At 39.7% G+C, this 24,125-nt stretch overlaps 1 protein-coding gene across 1 annotated transcript; it reads left to right on the top strand.

Annotated features, from left to right (window-relative positions):
- Positions 1–6,831: 6,831 nt before the first annotated feature.
- PENK (proenkephalin) lies at positions 6,832–23,375 on the top strand. Its single transcript, XM_073679321.1, has 3 exons — positions 6,832–7,146; positions 8,049–8,189; positions 20,818–23,375. The coding sequence occupies exons 1-3, from the start codon at positions 7,141–7,143 to the stop codon at positions 21,457–21,459; spliced, it is 789 nt and encodes a 262-aa protein (XP_073535422.1). The 5' UTR covers positions 6,832–7,140; the 3' UTR covers positions 21,460–23,375.
- The last annotated feature ends 750 nt before the right edge of the window (positions 23,376–24,125 follow it).

Below are 24,125 nucleotides of genomic sequence, written 5' to 3'. Positions count from 1 at the left end.
CTTCCCTACAGAGAGGAGCAGGACAGGAGACGCTGTGGAGCTGTAAGTAACAGCTCAGGTTGCTGCCTGCACCCGGGCCCGAGGTGTCTGCATTGTGCAGGGAGGAGGTGGCAGGACTTGTCTTTTTTCTGTGGTCTTGCTATCTGGGGTACAGGGAGATTTATGGGGGCTGCTTGAACTTTTAAACAGATCGGGTCACTGTCCATGCGATTTGCCCGAGCATCACCCGATCTGTCCGAGCATCACCCGATCTGTAAAAGACTTCAAAGCAGCTGCCATAAATCTCATCCTGTATCAGATAGACAGGGCAGACGTGACTGGTCAGTATTGTGCACTGCACTGATAAAAGTTACCCTGGCTGCAGGACACCACTGATTTAAATATGTCTCTTTCCCTCTTCATTTATACATATAGAGCTCTGGCAAAAATTAAGAGACCACTGCACAGTTTTCTAAAAATCCCCATCTCTACATGTCTGACAGCCATTCCATTCCAGTGTCAGTTGAATTCCAACCAAATTACACCTTATTCTACTTAATGTGCTTCTGATTAGGTGATTACCTGAACCAAATCTTATGTAACGAGGTAAAGTATAAGAAACACTACTGTGGTCTTCACAATCCTCTACCAATAGAACAAGCTGGATGGAAAAACAAGTGCCAGGAATAGCCCAAAAGTAATTTGAGTGAAAAAATAACTTTTAACCATGCCAAAGGAGTTGAAAAGAAAAGTCTTGAGTGAGGAAAAGAAGGGCTCAATTCTGGCTTTACTAGTAGAGGGATACAGTGAGCATCATGTTGCCTCCATCCTTAAAATTTCGGAGACGGCAGTCCATTACAACAAGGTCAATCAGCAGACATTGGGGACAACAAAGCTACAGACCGGCAGAGGATGAAAGCGACTCTCCACTGACCGGTATGACTGTCATCATAGTCGAATGTCACTCAGCAACCGCAGGATGACATCAAGTGACCTACAAAAGGAATGGCAAATGGCAGCTGGGGTGAAGTGCACGGCAAGAACAGTTCGTATCAGGCTCCTAGAGGCAGACCTCAAGTCATGTAAAGCTAGAAAAAAAAACTTTCATCAATGAGAAGCAAAGGAGAGCAAGGCTGAAGTTTGCCAAAGACCTTAAGGATTGGACCATAGAGGACTGGAGTAAGGTAATCTTCTCTGATGAGTCTAATTTTCAGCTTTGCCCAACACCTGGTCGTCTAATGGTTAGACGGAGACCTGGAGAGGCATACAAGCAACAGTGTCTTGCACCCATTATTAAATTTGGTGGAGGATCGGTGATGATCTGGGGATGCTTCAGCAAGGCTGGAATTGGGCAGGTTAATCTTTGCGGAGGACGTATGAATCAAGCCGCATACAAGGTTATCCTTGAAAAATACTTGCTTCCTTCTGGTCAGGCAGTGTTCCCCAACTCTGAGGACTGTTTTTTCCAGGACAATGCCCCATGCCACACAGCTAGGTCAATCAATGTGAGGATGAAGGAGCACCACATCAAGACCCTGTCATGGCCAGCCCAATCTCCAGATCCAGACCTTGACTACATTGAAAACCTCTGGAATGTAATCAAGAGGAAGATGGATAGTCACAAGCCATTAAACAAAGAAGAACTGCTTAAATTTTTGCGTTAGAAGTGGCATAAGGTCACCCAAAAGCAGTGTGAAAGACTGGTGGAAAGCATGCCAAGACGCATGAAAGCTGTGATTAAAAATCATGGTTATTCCACCAAATATTGATTGCTGAACTCTTCCTGAGTTAAAACATGAGTATTGCTGTTTCTAAATGAATAAGAACTTGTTTTCTTTGCATTATTTGAGGTCTGAAAGCACTGTTTCTCTTTTATTATTTTGACGATTTCTCATTTGCTGCAAATAAATACAAAATTTTTAGCTTTGAATTTCGGTGACATGTTGTCAGTAGTTTATAGAATAAAACAACAATGTACATTTTACTCAAAAATATACCTACAAAGAGAAAAATCAGAGAAAATGAAAATTTTGCAGTGGTCTCTTAATTTTTGCCAGAGCTGTATACCATGTGAGGTAGTCCTGTAGCCGGGGTCAGGGTCCTATCAGTGCAGTATTTGTATCATCTCATATTGTAACTCCAGGGTGACAAACAAAAAAAATCCCATTATAAAATGTTTTATTAAAAAAATAAATCCCCACAAAGTTGAGGATGAATATACTGTATATGATAAACAGCCAAACAGAAGAAAATAGAAATAGCCATTAGGTGCGTATAGACAATCACATATAAGTGCAGGCCCCTGAATGTATACTCAGTCTGGACAGCAAGACAAGCAAAGGGAGAGAAAGGAAAAAGAAGATGTACCAGGGGGTGCACTTTCTTCTTTGAATGTGTAATATTCTACCTCTTTTTCTTTTTTCTGATTCCTTCTTTCTTTCCGTTCCCTTTTTGGGGTCTTGTCGATACAAGAGTATTCCTTTTAGGGTTATCTGGATACATTCATGGAGCTGTACCCATGTGTGGGCCTCTATACGCACCTACTAGCTGTTTCTATTTTCTTCTATTTATCTCTTTGTCATATATATCATGGCTCTGCAAGTTGCAGCCCTCAAAAAGGGACAGACAGAGACCAGAAGGCATTGGAGCTAATACGAGGACCATTATACAGTTTGAAGACTACTGTGGAGGCTATCATACAGTTTAGGGTCCTATATACAGTGTGGGAGCTACTGTGAGGGATTATGATAAACTGTGGGGGGTCATATAACAGTGTGGGGACTACTGTGGGGGCCCTTATACAGTGTGGGGGACTTTATACAGTGTAGGGGCTACTGTAGGGCCCATTAAAGAGTTTGGAGACAAGTGTGAGGGCACAAAGGAGACATTTTACTATGTAAGGGGCACAGAAGTGACATTATTATGTGGGGCAGTATAAGGAGCATTGCTTTTGTACCACAGTAATAAGGACATTATTGGGGTATCAGCAGGATAAGTAGATTGTGCAGGTTGGGAATAGATGGGGATGGTGCTGGAAATGTGAGAAGTCAGATGTGTCTTTGTTGCAATCTCTGCAGATGAGTCTTGGCTGGAGAACTCGTCATGTCGGTCTGGGCCAGATGGAAAAAACGGGAAAAGTGAACAACTCCACCAGAAGAACGTCAGCTGTTAGTCATCATCTATAACTGTGCTGTACTGTAATTTCTTACAGGTTCTGCAGGACTGGTATCTACCATTATATGGTCACCGTATGGCAGTAATATTAGTGTCGGTCTTTGTGGAGATTTTTTTCCAGTTACAGCCCGGTCATCTGCTGAGGTTCCCCTATACCCATGATTAGAGTGTGCCACCATAGTTGTAGTCAGGGGTTGGGGCTCGCTCAGATGTCCCCGCCCCCACCCCGAGCTGAACCCCTAGCTATTCCTCTAGTCAGCAGGTTTTTGCTATGTAATCTGAAGATAGTATGATGCAGGGGTTAAAATTCAGATTTCAGGGATGCCTCTCTTATCAAGCTCCTGGTTTTGTTTACTTGCAATGATTGTTTTTACACCAGGAGATTATCATTGCTGGACACAGCAGCACATGCCTGGTAGTCCAACTCCGCCTCCTTCTGTGATAAACAGCTCAGGGTTGTTAAAGAAATGGTTAAAATCTGTTTTTCAGAATAAATTAGTTTTTCTGTGGTTATCATCTATGTTTCTATAAGCATTCTTTTCTCCTAAAAGTGAGCAATAGTTCACCTTGACAGGATGGGAGTCTTTGGCTGTACAAAACACCCTTTTACTTACAATCCATGAGAAAGCACAGAAATGTTCTATTCTAGTCAAGGACTAACTGTTTATTGTTATTTTTGAGACATATTCTAGGAGTCATGATGGCACCACAAATATAATCCATCATATCAAAGTCATGGTCTCTGCCAAATGATTGTTTTTACCAATATCCCTGGCAAACATTGTGTAATATTGTAAAATAGTCTATGTAATCAGAGTCCCCTATAAAAGATAGGCTCATGTTATAATAAACGAGACTTCCTGGTGTGCATGTCTTTATTGTTTAGTCTTCATCAACCAGCCTGGTTACCGATGCAGATCATTCTACCTGAGAGAAAGCATCTTGTCTCTGACAGGGTCTATAGCTATGTACACAGAGAACCTGGTGTAGCTGGGGGCAACTTTCTCAGCTCTACTGTATTGCTAAATATAAAAACTCAAATTGTTTTAGACAACTACACCCAGTAAGCTAAGTGATACACCATTGGAATCAGGGTCTCTTTGCTTACACTATGCTGCTCTCAGATGAGGTAGCAACAACCTGGTTACAGAGTCCCTTTAAAAGCACAGTGACAGTGCACTTCCTCACCAGCTCTGATGAGAAGTGATGAGCCAGCAAGAGAGCGCACTGTCAGGAGATAAACCGACGAGCAGTTAAAGCAGAGACTAGTCCAGTCCCTGAAACAGACGACACTAATGATCCTTCGATTCAGTGTGGGGGCAGAGGCTGCAGCAGTGACTGCACTGCGGGTTCTCAAGCGAAGCATCATCAAACAGGAAGTCGGTGCAAAAGAAAATAAAGCAGTTGGATAGTGTAGTGAAGGAACGATAGGGAATTTTTAATTAACTAGAAAAGCAATTGGATTACTACATAAATTAGACAGGCATTTAGGATTAAATCAGTGTTAGTTTTGGACCACTCCTTTAATGAACAAATGGTCGGTTCAAGTTGATGCACCATTACCCCATGATGCTGCCACCCTATAAAGTAGTTAGAGGCATAAACATATAAATCTATCCTTGTTAAGTAACCGCTATGAGGAGCTCACTCACATCGTCACTTTAATAACTGCTGAGCACTGACGCACACGGCTCTGCACTTGTGAAATCCTTCTCTCTTCATGTCAGGGTGGAGAATTTTTCAGCCCATTTCAAGTTATATATTATACTATCAGATCATATCAGAGACGTGAATATGAGATGTGAATTTCCTTTGATCTTCGTCACACTATATAGGTTACGGAAATGCCTGTTAGATCCTGAAAACCCCAAATTTTGACCCTGTCATCTGCACATTTACTACGACACAATCTCAAAAGCAGATCAGAAAGTCTGCAGCATTTTAACCAAGCAAACCTATTGTAGACACATGAAAAAGAAAGTGAACCCGATTTGTTCTTGTTCGCTTTTCAAACAGGCACTTATTCTGCGTAGGCTATATCACATTGCTTTAAAGAGGATTTATACCTCTCTACTAGAAGACTATAAAAGCAGTAAGTGAGTAGTGATTCCTCTATCCTGATTTGTAAAGTGCTGCGGGATATGTTGGATATATAGAAATAAAATTAGTATCGTTATTGCATACACATATACACTTCTTTATATTATAGTATGTGGACACATATGTCTATGTAATGTTAATGCAAATATAACTATCAGCGGGTGTGGATGTGAGTAGTGTCAGTGATGTTATGACCTCACTTATCTGTCATGTCAAGAGAATGCCAAGAGTGTGCAAAGCAGTCATCAAAGCAAAAGGTGGCTACTTTGAAGAACCTAGAATATAAGACATATTTTCAGTTGTTTCACACTTTTTTGTTAAGTATATAATTCCACATGTGTTAATTCATAGTTTTGATGCCTTCAGTGTGAATGTACAATTTTCAAAGTCATGAAAATACAGAAAAATCTTTAAATGAGAAGGTGTGTCCAAACTTTTGGTCTGTACTATATATATATATATATATATATATATATATATATGCATGTGTATGTCATACAGCACTGGCGCTCATGCAGCCAACGTTTTTGCACCTGGGTGCTACACTGAGGGGCACCAATAAGTCTTCCTGCGTTGGCTTGTGTAGCTACATGGCTATGGCAGAAAAACAAATATTAGCCCCAACCTAGAAAAACCAGAAAGTCTGGTTTACACTAGTCAGATGTACAGTTAGATATACTGTCTTATTTTATCCATATTTATATAACAATATATTTCACTGTATACATATTTCTTGCACATTTTCAAGCTATATTCTATGAAAACAATTATGTATGGACTGCAGCCACAGGGGGTTTTGAATGCATCTACTTGTGTCCAAACTGCAGTAATTAAAGTTGTGGTGCGCATGTTAAAGGTTAGATCACACACATCATTCATTCAGTTATTGTATACTGCAGGACCCGCTATGAAGACCCTTTATGTAAGGAATAGTTGTAATATATGGGTGTGCGTGCGTGCGTACATGTGTATGTGTATACTGTATATGTATATATATATATTCATTTATTTCTAAAATATATATTCCTTAATGCAAAAAAAAACAATATATTACGGATTATGTTATTCAATATAATGATAGACAGGTATGAGTCCATATGTATATATGTAGTGTAAGCCTCACCAATGTCATCATTGCCTGAATAAGGTGTTGGGCGCCCCCTAGAGGACAACTGTTATATTCTATAGAGCATTGTAACTTCTGTATAATCCGACAATTTTAAGGCAAACATGTAAAACAAAGATCATACTTATTATATAGCATATAAAACCACTTGCATTGTACTATACATGTATATTAGTAATAGTAGTGCTTGCATTCACTTTGTATGTTTTGTGTTCTTTAACATGTATGACTTTCTCATTTATTGTACAGGTAGATGTGATAGTAAATTCCCCATATGAAGTTATTAAGGATTCTACAGGCATGCCATCATATTGCAACATATACATCATCCCCAGCAGGTATGGAGAGTCTGTCCTCCCCCAGAAATGCTGATGGTGATCATGACTGTGCTTAATTATTGGAAGTTATGGGACAGAGAGTAGGAAACGTAGCAGTTGCGTCAGATGGAGCCCACAGGCTATTGGGGGAAGCTCCCTGCTCTCTTTTTTTAAGTAATTATAAAGTAGCCCAGCTCTGGGATTCTTCTAACAAGCCTCCAACCAGGCACAAGTCCTGCAAGAAAGCTGAGGGCTGGGAGAGGATTGCTGCTCTCTCTCTAGCTCACATCTACAAGAGGTGGCTGCAAGGCTTGCTGCTGACAGACAACAACCTGGGCTATTGCTCGCCATCTCTGCTGCTCATCAGCCACTAGAAACCTGTCCTGCTCCTCTCTACACACTTTGCTGCCAGACTATTTATTGTGGATCGTCCGCAAAGCTGCCATGCAAGTAAGTATCATATCATACTGCTGAGAATGAGTGTTAGGAGAGTTTAGGAGAGTTTTACACTAATTCACTGCAAGCACTTATTAGTGTGATAAGTGCTATATTATGTAGATATTAGTGTGATAAGTGCTATATTATGTAGATATTAGTGTGATAAGTGCTATATTATGTAGATATTAGTGTGATAAGTGCTATATTATGTAGATATTAGTGTGATAAGTGCTATATTATGTAGATATTAGTGTGATCAGTGCTATATTATGTAGATATTAGTGTGATCAGTGCTATATTATGTAGATATTAGTGTGATAAGTGCTATATTATGTAGATATTAGTGTGATCAGTGCTATATTATGTAGATATTAGTGTGATCAGTGCTATATTATGTAGATATTAGTGTGATAAGTGCTATATTATGTAGATATTAGTGTAAGTGCTATATTATGTATATATTAGTGTAAGTGCTATATTATGTAGATATTAGTGTAAGTGCTATATTATGTAGATATTAGTGTGATAAGTGCTATATTATGTAGATATTAGTGTAAGTGCTATATTATGTAGATATTAGTGTGATAAGTGCTATATTATGCGATGTATATATAGATAGATAGACTTGTGACGAATCCTATTTTATCATATATATATGATATATATACTGTACATACATATAATATATATATACATATATTATTAGTGTGATAAGTGCTATATTATGTGATATATATACCGTACATACATATGATATATATATATATACTGTATATATACATATATTATTAGTGTGACAAGTGCTATATTATGTGATAGATTTACAATACTATTACTTTAGCCCTGTGTTCATGCACTCTAGAAGTTTGCAGAATAGTGTTCTGTATTCCTGATTATCCACTTTTGTATTACAGTCAATGGAGCTGGTTGCTAGATACTACTGTCTAGTCCTGGCTATAACCACATATCTTGCTGTGGCAATCCGAGCAGACTGTAGCAAGGACTGTGTGTCTTGTGCTTATCATATGGGACAAACAACTGAAATCAACTCTTTGGTAAGTTTCTTCTACAATATACTATTACATACATACTGTGCAACTTGTGCTCAACTCAACTCGGATAACAGTTCAGCACCTTGGACAGCAGAATTGCTCAATCATGTCAGAATCATGTAGAGGAGGAAAGTTACATTTTAACGTGGTGCAGGTATGTAGATATACATAAATACTATATAGGACTACTGATGCACTTATGTACTCACTCACTCCTGTCTGTATGGTCAGAGGAACTCACAATCTGCTAACACGAATTTATTAGGCACAAAACACAGTCAACTATGGATGGAGGAGTCAGATAAATTTATTATCAATCCCAAAGTTTGTAGTAATTGAAAGAGTCATAAAGTCACATAGATGAGTATATTTTATTCTTTGGTTGTTACTTTATTGCTGTGAATCGCCCATGATGTATATCAGATTGTACAGACACATGTGATCATTAGTAGGAATGGATCAAATAGTGCAGAATCCCCATGAATTACTAAATAATACAGGATAATTACAATTTAAGCAAATCAGAGATAAGATTAAACAGGAATATATTTAACAAGATTCACTCTTTAGAGGAAAGGATGAAGAAGAATTCTAAATTAAAATAAAGTGCCTTACTGGAAAGTGTATTAACTGCTGGACGTGTAGACTATAGATACAGAAAGCGATAGATGGATAGATAGAGTGAGAGATAGAGAGAGAGAGAGAGAGATAGATAGATAAGTGCATGCAATCTTACATCATTTTTAAATACTAAAATGCAATCTATAAACTGTATGTATGTATTGACCTTTATTTAGATTACTTAGTACATCTTAGTCCACATGTCATGACACATTAAGATGTGTAGTATAATGTTTATACTATAGCATTAGTCAAATATATTTACTAAGATTAATTCTAAAACAAATTAACAGTATATCTAAAATAAATTATATTCTTACTATAATCTTACTGTTCATAATCAATCTGTACATTTATTACTAGCATTAGATGACTTGATAAATGGAAAAATGGACCATATTGATAAGCTTTCTGTTACTATTAGATATAGCAGCAATGGGAGAGTTGAACCTCACTTGTCATTCACTACTTGTAATGAATGTACAGATAAAACAGATATAGAATGGACATATTTTAATTAATTATTTATCACGCTAAATAAAAAGGTTAAATGAGTGGATATTTAGTGAAAATAATCTGCAAGCGTAAGGTTGTTAGTTATAATTGTATTCTTGTACAGATGTAGCAGAGCTGAATTTGTAATGAAACTCTACATTACTTGTGCTTGGTGCTAAGTCCTCAAGTTGATTAAATAGATTTACCTGTAAAACAAATGCAAAATAAACCCTGAGATTACAATGACCATATGACAAAATCAGCTCTGCTGCATGCACGGATGTAGTACACTAGCAAGTATAACAAGTAATATTGGGAAATGTTCTTTTGCTGTTTAATATAAAATGAATACTATTTCAGGATTCTGTTTGATTAGGAACCTTATTAATGCCCATTCCCTTTATCCACACCTCTCCTATCCCATCGTTGGGCTTGATGGACTGTGGCCATATGTCTCATCTCAACCTTATTAACTATGTAACTGTGTTAAACGCTCCTGTCAGCACTATCACTACTGCTGCGGGCAGGGTGCACTACAGCCAGCTTTCTGTCTTCTTACTTTTTTCGATGGGCACAGTTACCCTGTAGCAATATGACTATGTAGTTTCTGATAACGGTTTCATTTTCATACGTTAGACTTTACTAAGAAAACAATCTGGATCCCATAGAGCTATAAGGAATCCTTTCTCATGGACTTATAAATGCTGCATTCTTTTTATCTAGTAAATTTACTTTACTCATTATATAGCACCATTAATTCCACAGCACTTTATAGACATTATTGGTACTGTCCCCATTGGGGCTCACAATCTACATTCCCTATCAGAATATCTTTGGAATGTGGGAAGAAACCAGAGAACCCGAAGGAAACCCACTCAAACATGGGGAGAACATACAAACTCCTTGCAGATGTTTCCTTGGTGGGATTTGAACCCAGGACCCCAATGCTGCAAGACTGCAGTGCTAACCACTGAGCTACCATGCTGCCTTTTCTCACGCTATATTTTAAAGAAATTACAATGTCCATTGTCATCATTAACATTAAATATGGAAATCAAAGTGATCACCCCCATACTCCTCCACCAAAAAAATTACACATTTGACTCAGCAACATTTGTATCTCACCCTAAAAAACATAATTATCTATCATATTGTCTTATGCAAATACAACATTACTGTCTATAATGAGTCAATTCTGATCAGCCGGCATTGTAGTTTGCCATAATAATACATTAACCCCCATGAGATAACATTACTGATTTGATTAATGCCCATTTGAATACTGCAGCTCGTATATGTTTTGCTTTTGGAGCATTTCATAGATTGGGCAGTTTAACTCCTGTAATGCAGTATACATTTATTTTCTATATAGTTTTTTGCTACAGTACTTAGTTTTATATCAATGTTGTTAATAGACAAAAAAAAAAAAATACAAATTGTGAATTAAGTCATCAATTATAAAAAGTGTGACGCAGTTCAGTCCTTAGTCTAGCAAATAATATCGTGGTAGAGATTGATATCTGCAATTAATTTATATCCCAAGCCCCTGATAAATCATCCAGCAGTCTATCAGAACACAATCCTGTAAGGGTACGTGCACACGATCAGTAATTGCTGCGGATTGGACGCAGCGCACTTGCGGTGCGTGCAATCCGCAGCGGCCAGATGTTAGAGCATAGTGGATGGGATTTCAAGAAATCCCATGCCCACTATGTGTCTCCATGCTCCTGTAGATCACCCCCGGACACGGACATGCGGTGCGTCTTTACAGACCGCAGCAAGTCAATTTCTCTTGCGGAGACACTAGTCTCCGCAACAAAAATTATATCACTGTAATGGATAGGATGCGGTAAATCCGCATGGTTCAATGAGCACATGCGGATTCACCTATGCGCAGCGCAAAGTATGCTGCGTTCAAAGCGCTGCCAATACCGACCGTGTGCACATACCCTTAGAGAAAAGCCAGCACTCCGTCCTTCTTGAGAAACTCAGTGTTTCTTGTAACTTTATTCCATACGTGCTAAAACCACTTAACACAGGTCATCAAACATCCAACGCGTTTCGGAAGAGAACTTCCTTATTCATGGCTCACAACCCAAATCCTCTATCTTCTTCCTTCACTATCATAAAATCTAAACTGTCTGTAAAAAGTCACGACAGATAAATTAGCTAAAACATGACAAAACTTCCATTATAAAGAAACACTCTACCATCAAGTATCCAACATGTGATATCTGAAATTTAACTCAGCTCTCTCCACCTTTTCTTCTGAAATGTCTTTATGCCAGAAGCTAAATTAACCCTTTAAGGCTATGTTCACACGTTGTGTTTTTGCTGCGGGTTTTTTTGCTGCATTTTTTGATGCAAATTTTAAGCTGCGTTTTACAGTACCAGTAAAGGCTATGAGATTTCAGAAATCTCATGCACACACATTGGGTTTTTTTTCCTGAATGATTTGGCAAACAGCTGTGTTTTTGCAAAATGTACCATGTCACTTCTTCAAGCAATTTTTCACCCATAGAAAGCAATGAGTAAATGCAAAAACGCAGCAAAAGACACTGCAAAATCTCAGCAAAACCAGCTTTTTTGACGCTGCTTTTTTACTGCCAAGAGACCAGGTTTGAAAATAATAGAGACCAGTGTGAACATAACGTAAGAGATCGGTTACTTACAAAATAACATACTGGTCAAATAAAACTATGAATATTATTTTTAGTATTAAAAAAAAAAACAGATGCTTTCAAGCCGTATATATCTTCATGAGATATATGGCAACTGATGCATACATCATGCTATATCCTGTACGCAGAAAGAGTGGCATCATTGTGTTACTTGATACAATAATAAGTATAAAAAGAGAGTGAAAAAAGAGAGACCTAAAGACGGAGCTAGAAAGAGAAATCACACTCCCGCTCTACCATTGTGCTCCCAATACACACTAATGCAATCTCATTCATCATTTGTTTTATTACACTTTATTATTTCTTTTGTTCTGTGCTTTGAGCTCCGTATTATAAGTAAAATACAAATTTGGGTCTTTTCCGTGCCCTGAGTTGCTAAGCTGCAACTGTATCCATAGAACAGATGTTTCATATCCCAAAGCTATGAAAAATTACTCAGATATATTATTCATGAAAAGGAATGAAAAACTGCTATCATTAGGCAAATTAATAAGAAGTTATACCATATAGTGATATAAAGGTGCTGATCTAAGTTTGGCACAATGTGTCTGCAAGGGGATATGTAAAGGTTTTGTGTGCATGCCATCTAGTTCTACAATGTTTGCTAGAATCAGCGTCCTTACCATGGGTTCTTACTACCTTTACAGCAACTAGTGAAAAACGCTGAGGTGTAATACCAGACAAAACCTATGGAAAAGAGGGGCACTGTGTCTAGAAAAGTATCTCTTGTAACATCATTTATATAATAATGGCAATATACAATATACTATTTTCACAGCAGATTTACAGTGGGTATGGAAAGTATTCAGACCCCTTAAAATTTTTCACTCTTTGTTTCATTGCAGCCATTTCGTAAATTCTAAAAAGTTCATTTTTTTCTCATTAAAGTACACTCTGCACCTCATCTTGACTGAAAATAAAACAAAAATGTAGACATTTTTGCAAATTTATTAAAAAAGGAATAATGAAATATCACATGGTCATAAGTATTCAGACCCTTTGCTCAGTATTGAGTAGAAGCACCCTTTTGAGCTAGTACAGCCATGAATCTTCTTGGGAATGATGCAACAAGTTTTTCACACCTGGATTTGGGGATCATCTGCCATTCTTCCTTGCAGATCCTCTCCAGTTCCGTCAGGTTGGATGGTGAACGTTGGTGGACAGCCATTTTCAGGTCTTTCCAGAGATGCTCAAATGGATTTAGGTCAGGGCTCTGGCTGGGCCAGTTAAGAATGGTCACAGAGTTGTCCTGAAGCCACTCCTTTGTTATTTTTGCTGTGTGCTTAAGGTCACTGTCTTGTTGAAAGGTGAACCTTCGGCCAAGTCTGAGGTCCAGAGCACTCTGGAAGAGGTTTTCATCCAGGATATCTCTGTACTTGGCCGCATTCATGTTTCCTTCAATTGCAACCAGTCGTCCTGTCCCTGCAGCTGAAAAACACCCCCATAGCATGATGCTGCCACCACCATGTTTCACTGTTGGGATTGTATTGGGCAGGTGATGAGCAGTGTCTGGTTTTCTCCACACATACCGCTTAGAATTATCACCAAAAAGTTCTATCTTCGTCTCATCAGACCAGAGAATCTTATTTCTCATAGTCTGGGAGTCCTTCATGTGTTTTTGAGCAAACTCTATGCGGGCTTTCATATGTCTTGCACTGAGGAGAGGCTTTCGTCTGGCCACTCTGCCATAAAGGCCCGACTGGTGGAGGGCTGCAGTGATAGTTGACTTTGTGGAACTTTCTCCCATCTCCCTACTACATCTCTGGAGCTCAACCACAGTGATCTTGGGGTTCTTCTTTACCTCTCTCACCAAGGCTCTTCACCCACGATTGCTCAGTTTGGCTGGACAGCCAGGTCTAGACTTCTGGTGGTCCCAAACTTCTTCCATTTAAGGATTATGGAGGCCACTGTGCTCTTAGGAACCTTAAGTAATGCAGAAATTCTTTTGTAACCCTGGCCCGATCTGTGCCTTGCCACAATTCTGTCTCTGAGCTCCTTGGGCAGTTCCTTTGAGCTCATGATTCTCATTTGGTCTCACATGCACTGTGAGCTGTGAGGTTTTATATAGACAGGTGTGTGCCTTTCCTCCAAATCAAGTCCTATCAGTTTAATTAAACACAGCTGGACTCCAATGAAGGAGTAGAACCATCTCAAGGAGGATCACAAGGAAATAGACAGCATGTGACTTAATATGAGTGTCTGAGCAAAGGGTCTGAATACTTATGACCATGTGATATAACAGTTTTTCTTTTTTAATAAATTTTCAAAAATTTCTACATTTCTGTTTTTTTTCAGTCAAGATGGGGTGCAGAGTGTACTTTAATGAGAAAAAAATGAACTTTTTAGAATTTATCAAATGGCTGCAATGAAACAAAGAGTGAAAAATTTAAAGGGGTCTGAATACTTTCCGTACCCACTGTACTTTTCATGGTAAGACATAGAATCATAGAATCATAGAATCATAGAATGGTAGAGTTGGAAGGGACCTCCTGGGTCATCTGGTCCAACCCCCTGCTCAAAGCAGGATTCACTAGATCATTTCAGACAGATGTCTGTCCAGCCTCTGTTTGAAGACGTCCATTGAAGGGGAACTCACCACCTCTCGTGGCAGCCTGTTCCACTCATTAATCACCCTAACTGTCAAAAAGTTTTTTCTAATATCTAATCTGTGTCTCCTCCCATTTAGTTTCATCCCATTGCTTCTAGTCTTTCCTTGTGCAAATGAGAATAAAGATGATCCTTCTACAATGTGACAGCCCTTGACATATTTGTAGACAGCTATTAAGTCTCCTCTCAGTCTTCTTTTTTGCAAGCTAAACATTCCCAAATCCTGCAACCGTTCCTCATAGGACATGGTTTGCAGACCAGTCACCATTCTGGTCGCTCTTCTCTGAACTTGCTCCAGTTTGTCTATGTCTTTTTTAAAATGTGGTGCCCAAAACTGTACACAGTATTCCAGATGAGGTCTGACCAAAGAGGAGTAAAGACCGATAATGACTTCACGTGATCTAGACTGTATGCTTCTGTTAATACATCCCAGAATTGTATTTGCCTTTTTTGCTGCTGCATCACACTGTTGATTCATGTTCAGTCTATGATCTATTAGTATACCTAAGTCTTTTTCACATGTACTGTTGCTTAGCTCTATTCCTCCCATTCTGTATATGCTTTTTTCATTTTTATTGCCAGATGTAGTACTTTGCATTTTTCCCTGTTAAAAACCATTCTGTTGGTTGCTGCCCACTGCTCCAGTTTATTTAGGTCTTTTTGAATCCTCTCTCTCTCTTCTCTAGTATTAGCTATCCCTCCTAGCTTTGTGTCATCAGCAAATTTAATCAGTTTACCCTCAATTCCTTCATCTAAATCATTGATAAAGATGTTGAACAATACAGGTCCCAGGACGGAGCCCTGTGGTACCCCACTTGAGACATTCATCCAGCTGGATGTGAAGCCATTTACAACCACCCTTTGAGTCCGATCACTAAGCCAGTTATGAATCCACCTAACAGTTGCCTGGTCCATTGCATACTTGGTCATTTTTTCAATAAGGATGGTGTGAGATACTTTGTCAAATGCTTTGCTGAAGTCAAGATATACTATATCTACAGCATTTCCCTGATCCACCCAGTCAGTGATTCTGTCATAGAAGGAAATTAAGTTAGTCTGACATGACTTGTTAGTTACAAACCCATGCTGACTCTGGTTAATCACTTCATTCTTATCCATGTACTTACATACATGTTGTTTAATAATTTGTTCAAAGATCTTTCCTGGTATAGAAGTCAGACTCACCGGCCTATAGTTCCCAGGGTCCACCTTCTTCCCCTTTTTGAAGATAGGAACAACATTTGCTCTTCTCCAGTCTTCTGGGACTTCTCCTGTTCTCCAAGAATTTTCAAAGATTATGGAGAGTGGTTCTAAAATTTCTTCTACGATCTCCTTCAGTACTCTGGGGTGTAATTCATCTGGACCTGGAGACTTGAACTCATTTATGTTAGCTAAATATTCCCTCACAATCTTTCTGTTTACAGATAACTTGGATTCCTCTATTCCTTTAAAAGGACAGTGAATATCAGTTGATGTTACATTTTCTTTCTGAGAGAAAACAGATGCAAAATAGGAATTAAAAAGTTCGGCCTTCTCAACATCCTCTCTTACCATTTCTCCATTTTCATCCTGTAAAAATCCTATAGCATCTTTGACTTTTCTTTTACTTTTGACATACCCCCAAAATCCTTTTTTATTGCTTTTGACATCTCTTGCAAGCCTTAATTCATTGTCAGCTTTAGCTAACCTGATACGTGCCCTGCAGGATCTGCAGACTGCATTATAATCTTCTTTAGATATGCCTCCCTCTTTCCATTTAATAAACATTTCTTTCTTTCTTTTTAGCATGTGTTTAAGTTCTGTGTTCATCCATCCTGGTTTCCTTAAATGCTTCCCATTCTTCCTACTTTTCGGGATTGTTAACGATTGTGCTTTGAGAATCTCATTTTTAAAAATTTCCCATCCTTCCTGGACATTTTTGTCCTTAAGGACATCCAGCCATTGGATCCCTCCTATTCTCTTTCTGAGTCTCTTAAAATCTGCCTTTCTAAAATCTAACCTTGAAGTTTGAGTCTTCACATGTCTTCCTCCTCTAGTTATCCAAAATTCTATAATAGCATGATCGCTGCCTCCTAGGGTCCCAGCCACCTTTACCTCCTCAACCATTTCCTCCCTGTTTATAAGGATTAGATCCAAAGTAGCAGATCCCCTTGTTTTCTCCCCTACCTTTTGGAAGATAAAGTTGTCAGCAAGAGAGGATAAGAATTTGCTTGACCTGTTAGTTTTACTTGAGAGAGATTCCCAACAAATGTCTGGATAGTTGAAATCTCCCATGACCACTACGTCATATTTTTTGGAGAACTTGGTCATTTGATACATAAAGAGTTCATCCATATCTTCAGCTTGCTCAGGTGGCCTGTAGTAAATGCCTACAATGGTGTCCTTTCCGTTGTTCTCTCCTTGTATTCTTACCCAAACAGTTTCCACAGAACTCCCAGTCTCTGAAGCTTCAATCTCTGTGCAGATATACGCTTTTCTAACATACAATGCAACACCTCCTCCTCGTTTATCAAGTCTGTTTCTTGCAAATAAGTTGTATCCTTTTAGCCTTTTATTCCAATCATGTGTATCGTCCCACCAAGTTTCAGTGATTCCAATGACATCATATTCCTTTTCCTGCATTAGTAGTTCCAATTCTCCTTGTTTGTTGCCCATGCTTTGTGCATTTGTATAAAAACATTTTAGTTTGTGATTGGTTTCTCTTCCTCCCATATTTTTATTATTTAAATTGTTTTGTCTTTGTTCTTCCTTTCCACTTCCAGTAGCAGAGATCTCAATAGTATTTGTCAGCTGTATGGCTTTTTCTGGCCTTTTGCTTCCCTTCCCACATTGTTCTAGTTTAAAGCTCTTCTGATGAGTGTAGCAAGGCGACTTCCAAATACATGTTTTCCAGTCTTCGTAAGGTGCACCCCATCTCTAGCAAGTAGTCCATCGTATAGGTAATTCATTCCGTGATCCAGAAATCCAAATCCTTGTTGACGGCACCATCGACGTAGCCAGTTGTTCACCTGTAGAATCTTATTCCACCTCATTGTTCCATGGCCATCCACTGGGAGGATGGATGAGAAGACCACCTGCGCTCCTAATTCTTTCACTTTCTTGCCTAAGTCTTCAAAGTCACTGCAGATGGTTTCCAGGTCCTTTCTTGCGGTGTCATTTGTCCCCACATGTATTAGCAGGAATGGGTAGTGATCTGTAGGTCTGAAGAGTCTTGATATCCTGTCAGACACATCTTTAATTTTTGCTCCTGGAAGACAGCACATTTCTCTTGAGGTTATGTCTGGTCTGCAGATAGCGGCCTCTGTTCCTCTTAACAGGGAATCCCCCATGACCACCACTCTCCGTTTTTTCTTCACAACATTCTTCTTTCTCCATCCAGGAGGATTCTGAGGGCTTACAAGGTTATTCATTGCTGGCAAAGTCTTATTTTGCTGTATTTCTTCATGGTTCTCCTGCGTGAGAGCCTGGTACTGGTTCCTGAGCAGTATGGGTGCTGACTGCCTCTCGATCCTCCTGCTTCTGTGGGTCACATGCTTCCAATCCTCTGTTTCGTCAGGTGCAGTTCGAATTTCTTCTCTTTCAGAATCATGAAGAGATAATTCTGCTCTGTCTAAGAACTCTTCACCTTCCTTAATGATTTTCAAGGTAGTTAACCTCTCTTCTAGATTTCGCAACTTTTCCTCCAACAGGGACACAAGCTTGCATTTCTGGCATGTGAAGTTTGGCTTTTCCACTGGCAAGTCTGTGAACATGTAGCAGGATATGCAGCTCACCAAATGGCTCCTGGACTCTTCCATGTTCTTATTGTTAATGTTCTGAAAACAGTGAAAAAAAGCTTAAGAAAAAAGCTTCAAAATGCGCGCGCCGGCAGGCGCGCGGTTTACCGATGTCCTCTTTTCAGCTCCAACAGCCAAAATCCAGTGTTCTTTGAGCTCGCGGAGACTCTTCACTTACCCCAAAATGCAGTGGGAATATGCAAATTATCTCCTCAGGACTCCTCCCCTGGTTTACCAATGTCCTCTTTTCAGCTCCAACAGCCAAAATCCAGTGTTCTTTGAGCTCGCGGAGACTCTTCACTTACCCCAAAATGCAGTGGGAATATGCAAATTATCTCCTCAGGACTCCTCCCCTGGTTTACTGATGTCCTCTTTTCAGCTCCAACAGCCAAAATCCAGTGTTCTTTGAGCTCGCGGAGACTCTTCACTTACCCCAAAATGCAGTGGGAATATGCAAATTATCTCCTCAGGACTCCTCCCCTGGTTTTGCAGGGCAACCCCCTAATAGCAGTACCAGGCGGGGCACACTGATTTTTGGTACTTTGCCCCATAGGAAACAAAGCTGTAAGTACATCTCTGCCTTAACAAATGGATAATATAAGAATTGTACATCAGCATACATGGCATCAATGAGTTGTATTGGGCAGTAGCAGTGAAACAGTGACAACCTCAGGCCCAGTGTTGCCATCCATCCAGATATTTCTGGACTGTCCTTAAAAATTGAGCACCTTTTTCCTCTGTCCTTAAAAATAAAATGATGGGTCCATGATGGAGAAACTTGTGCAGATTATTATCACTGCAGTTATCAGTATTTTCTAGTTCACAACGAATGCAGCTAATGTCTTCGTATAAGAATTACAGGCTGTGGACATGGATCACTTAAACTCGATTATGGTTTTCCAATGTGTCCATAAAAAAATTAGTATGTCCATAATTTTTCTTCCATAAGCTGTCTAGAAAAAAAAAAAATCAAGATGGCATCTCTGCTTATTTCTGATATATGAATTTATAGCTGACAGGTAAATGCTAAGAATTATGGTAACACATTTGAGGATAATAAAAAAATGCATTCCTCTTCTTTTGGTTTGAGCATGCATGCTGAGGGACATAGTTGGAGGTGTCTTGTGGGGCATGTAAGTGCTGGGTGGTGGGAAATTGGGGGAGGGGAGAGAGTAAGCAACTTTGCCATAGCAGTCATATTTAGATACTTGGCTAGGGTAGTGAAGGAAAGCCTAGCTAAATCTTGCCTATGTGCTTTACATAGTTTTTTCTTTATATTCCATGTTACTCTATGGAGGCTGTATAAATTTACACTGGCATCTGGGCCAGACGTAAACTACACAGTGGTCCTACAGTTAGCCCCACAGATGTGAATGTTTCTCAGTTTAGGGGATTGGGTGGATGGGGTTTTCCCATGAATAAAGTTTCAGGCCAGGAGAGGACACAAAAGAGAGTATACAGACAGGACAGCATGGGATCACAGCTGAGGCTTTCTGTGAGGTAAAACATTTCACTGCCTGTTTTTCAGCACTGTTTTACCTCAGAGAAAGAGTCAGCTGTGATCCCATGCTGTAATGTCTGTATACTCTTTTGCTTCCTCCCCTGCCCAGGAGCTGTGGGATGATCAGACCATGTTCCTGCACGGTCAGACACAGCCATTACACCGTACACAGCAGGGGCACATTTATAAGATTATCTCAGCACAGGAGCATTTTTTTTAACACATCAAATTGTGGAAAATATTATTACTCAAAGATCTATTGATTAAAATGTTGATTCAAATTAACTTTGTTCGTGGGAAAACCCCTTTAAGTCTTGATTGCTCACTGAGGATTCTGACCAGGTTCTGAGTCTATGTCCTTCCATGATTCTTCAATCACTCGATGAATGAGCAAAACGCACGTCCATCAGGTGAAATGAACTTTTGTTCACAGCAAAAGATCATCTTTCTCGGCAGTGTATCATGTCTAAACAGTACTCGCACTGCCGGGAAAAATGGCAGTATGCACACTGAGTGATCTACTACTTATCATCCAGTGTGCATCACTTACTGCAGTCTGCCTGTGTAAACATGAATATGAATTATCACTTCATTTGAAAAAAACAGGGCAATTAGAGAACAGATCTGCTTCCAACTTATTCAGTTCTTCAAAACGGTTTATTAAAAAGATGTCAGAATGCATTTTAGGGTGACATATGAGAGTGTTCTATAGGACATGTACTTAGAGTTTAAACTTTATAATTTAATAAATCCTTCTTCAAAAGAGGCATTACGGAACATCTACCAGAAAAAGAAATATCTAATTACTATAAGTGTTAAAATATAGTTTTTGATACAATCAGAAAGTCATAACTAATCTCTCACATGGCTGGGTTGAGTTGAAGCTAATCTTCACAAATATGAAAAGTAAAATGACTGTTTTTCATTAAATGACTTTTCCCTCTTTTTAGGCTTGCACGTTGGAATGTGAGGGTAAGCTACCAACAGCCAGAGCATGGAATTCCTGCAAAGAGTTTCTGCAAACTGCCAAAGATAACTCTCAAGAGGCGGAGAAAGAACAAGGCATCGATAGCCATTTACTTGCCAAAAAGTATGGAGGTTTTATGAAAAGATATGGCGGCTTCATGAAGAAGAAAATGGATGAGCTGTACCATGTTGAACCAGAAGAGGAATCCAATGGTGGAGAAATTCTTGCTAAGAAATATGGAGGGTTCATGAAGAAAGAGTACGATAGTGACACATCAGATCTCCTAAGGGAGCTTCTGGGCACTGGTGTGGATCCTGAATCTGGTCTTTATCGTGAAAACAACAGTGAGACACCAGGAGAGATCAACAAAAGATATGGGGGGTTCATGAGAGATTACCGAAGAAGTTCAGACATAGAAGATGAAGGAAGGGAACTACAGAAGCGATATGGAGGCTTTATGAGAAGAGTAGGCAGGCCAGAATGGTGGCAAGACTACCAGAAAAGATATGGAGGGTTCATGAGGCGCTTTGCAGATTCTCTTCTCCCTTCAGATGAAGATGGTGAAAGCTATTCCAAAGAGACCCCAGAAATGGATAAGAGATATGGCGGATTTATGAGATTTTAGCCCCGTTATCCAATTATCAAAAAGACTGCCTCATTGACCATATTTTATTGTAATGTGTTGCCTGCACTGTACAGTTTTTTACTGTCTTAGTTAACAATGCAACTTGTAATCTGTTACACCAGGCTTTGTGTTCTTTACAACTCAACAACAGAATCAGTTTGTCACACTTTTGGTTTATACTGTAGGTCTTATGCTGAAAATATTTTTGTTACTGTATTTTATTTCTTTTAAACAGAATACATCTACCAATGCTTACTGTATATAAATAAATTATTCATCTTATCTGCACAGTTTATGGTTTGTCATTTTTCCATCTACAGGTTATGATCACATGTTCTCCTTAAAGGGAACCTTATCTTGCAGACACATAAATGTACAGTAGGCTTCTCTATATGACTGTGCATAAAGAGATAATTATCAATCGCTAAACAGGACCACCCACTGGACTCCTAAATGTAGAATGAGCATGAATTTACAGTGAATGAATAATACAAGTTGTATTGAACTTTTTTCCACAAAACGAAATATCAAGTTGATCGACTCCTCTTTCTCTATACTGTTTTGGCTCACCTAGTGAAGTGTATCCCTCAGGCCAAGGTCCAGGTGGGCACAGATAGCAGAAGTACTAAGGACCGTAGACAGACAAGAGACCGGGAACAAGTAGCAGAGATCCTGGAGACCACAGACAGATAGCAGAGGTCCTGGAGGCCACAGACAGGTATCAGAGGTCCTGGAGGCCGCAGACAGGTAGCAGAGGTCCTGGAGGCCACAGACAGGTAGCAGAGGTCCCGGAGGCCATAGACAAGTAGCAGAGGTCCTGGAGGCCGCAGACAGGTAGCAGGGGTCCTGTAGGCTGCAGACAGGTAGCAGAGGTCCTGGAGGCCACAGACAGGTAGCGGAGGTCCTGGAGGCCGCAGACAGGAGACGGAGATCCCGGAGGCCATAGACACGTAGCAGAGGTCCTGGAGGCCGCAGACAGGTAGCAGAGATCTTGGAGGCCGCAGACAGGGAGCAGAGGTCCTGAAAGCGCAGACAGGTAGCAGAGGTTCAGAAAGCCACAGAAAGGGAGCAGAGGTTCTGGAGGCCGCAGTCAGGGAGCATAGGTCCTGGAGGCCGCAGATAGAGAGCAGAGGTCCTGGAGGCTGCAGTCAGGTAGCAGAGTTCATGGAGGCCGCAGTCAGTGAGCAGGGGTTCTGGAGGCCGCAGATAGAGAGCAGATGTCCTGGAGGCTGCAGACAGGTAGCACTCAAACAGGACTCAGAAACACTAAAAGTCGTAATACCTAGAAACAGGTGTGTGTCTTGGTACGCCTTATATAGACTCACATAGGAGCACATCGGGCCACTTGCAAAAGCCTGACGTGAAGCACAGCAGAATTCAGTGGACTGGGATGAGAGGAGCAGAGCCTGGACCCTAGACAGGTGTGTAACATATACAATGCTGCCCAAGGATAGGACTGAATATACAATATGATGGGTACCTTTAAAGCTGTATTAACTTATAGCAATTTTTCAAATCATCAACATACATATGCTGCTATTTTTTAACACTTATGTGTATCCTAAGGCTCCTAAACCTTAATGCAAAATTGTTAATGCACCCTCCCTCCTGCCCCCCATCTAGTATGTTTCACTGATAATACTGAATTCTTCTTATGTACAGGAGAGGACTCTGGACTCCCTCAGACACCAGGGCCTGGGTGTAACTGATACGTCGGCATCCACTTCAGCTTCTGCCCTGTTGGAATTGAAGAACTTGTAGTGACATGTATTGTAAATGTCAGATTAGTGCCATCTGCTGACACCATTGACAGTGATGATGTTTTTAATGTATGCACAAAAAATGTCATCCTTTATTACTCATCTTTCATGCACTTAGAACAGGCAATAATAAAATAAATAAATCATAATTATAAAGTTTCCCCAGATTCATTAATTTTGGACAAGAAAACCCCATATAACAAAGAACTTACTCCAGCCTGGCCCTTTTGGATCCTTACAACTAAAATTAACACATTTCCCTCTGTCTCATACATGATTTCTTTATTGTACAACCCCTGGCAAAAATTATAGAATCACCGGGCTCGGAGGATGTTCATACAGTTGTTTAATGTTGTTGAAAAAAAGCAGATCACAGACATGGCACAAAACTAAAGTCATTTCAAATGGCAACTTTATGGCTCTAAGAAACACTAAAAGAAATCAAGATTAAAAATGTGGTACTCAGTAAGGGTAATTTTTTTCAGACCAAGCAGAGGGAAAAAAATTATGGAATCACTCAATTCTGAGGAAAAAATTATGGAATCATGAAAAACAAACACACAAAAGAACACTCCAATACATCACTAGTATTTTGTTGCACCACCTCTGGCTTTAATAACAGCTTGCAGTCTCTGAGACATGGACTTAATGAGTGACAAACAATACTCTTCGTCAATCTGGCTCCAACTTTCTCTGATTGCTGTTGCCAGATCAGCTTTGCAGGTTGGAGCCTTGTCATGGACCATTTTCTTCAACTTCCACCAAAGATTTTCAATTGGATTGAGATCCGGACTATTTGCAGGCCATGACATTGACCTTATGTGTCTTCTTTCAAGGAATGTTTTCACAGTTTTTGCTCTATGGAAGGATGCATTATCATCTTGAAAAATGATGTCATCATCCCCA

This window comes from Phyllobates terribilis, unplaced genomic scaffold, assembly GCF_046119375.1.
Source record: "Phyllobates terribilis strain yellow unplaced genomic scaffold, ASM4611937v1 Scaffold_4__5_contigs__length_816908805, whole genome shotgun sequence".
NCBI classification, from domain to species: Eukaryota; Metazoa; Chordata; class Amphibia; order Anura; family Dendrobatidae; genus Phyllobates; species Phyllobates terribilis.
This window is presented reverse-complemented; position numbering and strand designations above follow the sequence as displayed.

Excerpts from the sequence above, each read along its gene's own strand:
- PENK (XM_073679321.1), top strand. Across the intron at positions 8,190-20,817 it reads CAACTGAAATCAACTCTTTG|GCTTGCACGTTGGAATGTGA; the intron begins GTAAGTTTCTTC and ends CCCTCTTTTTAG.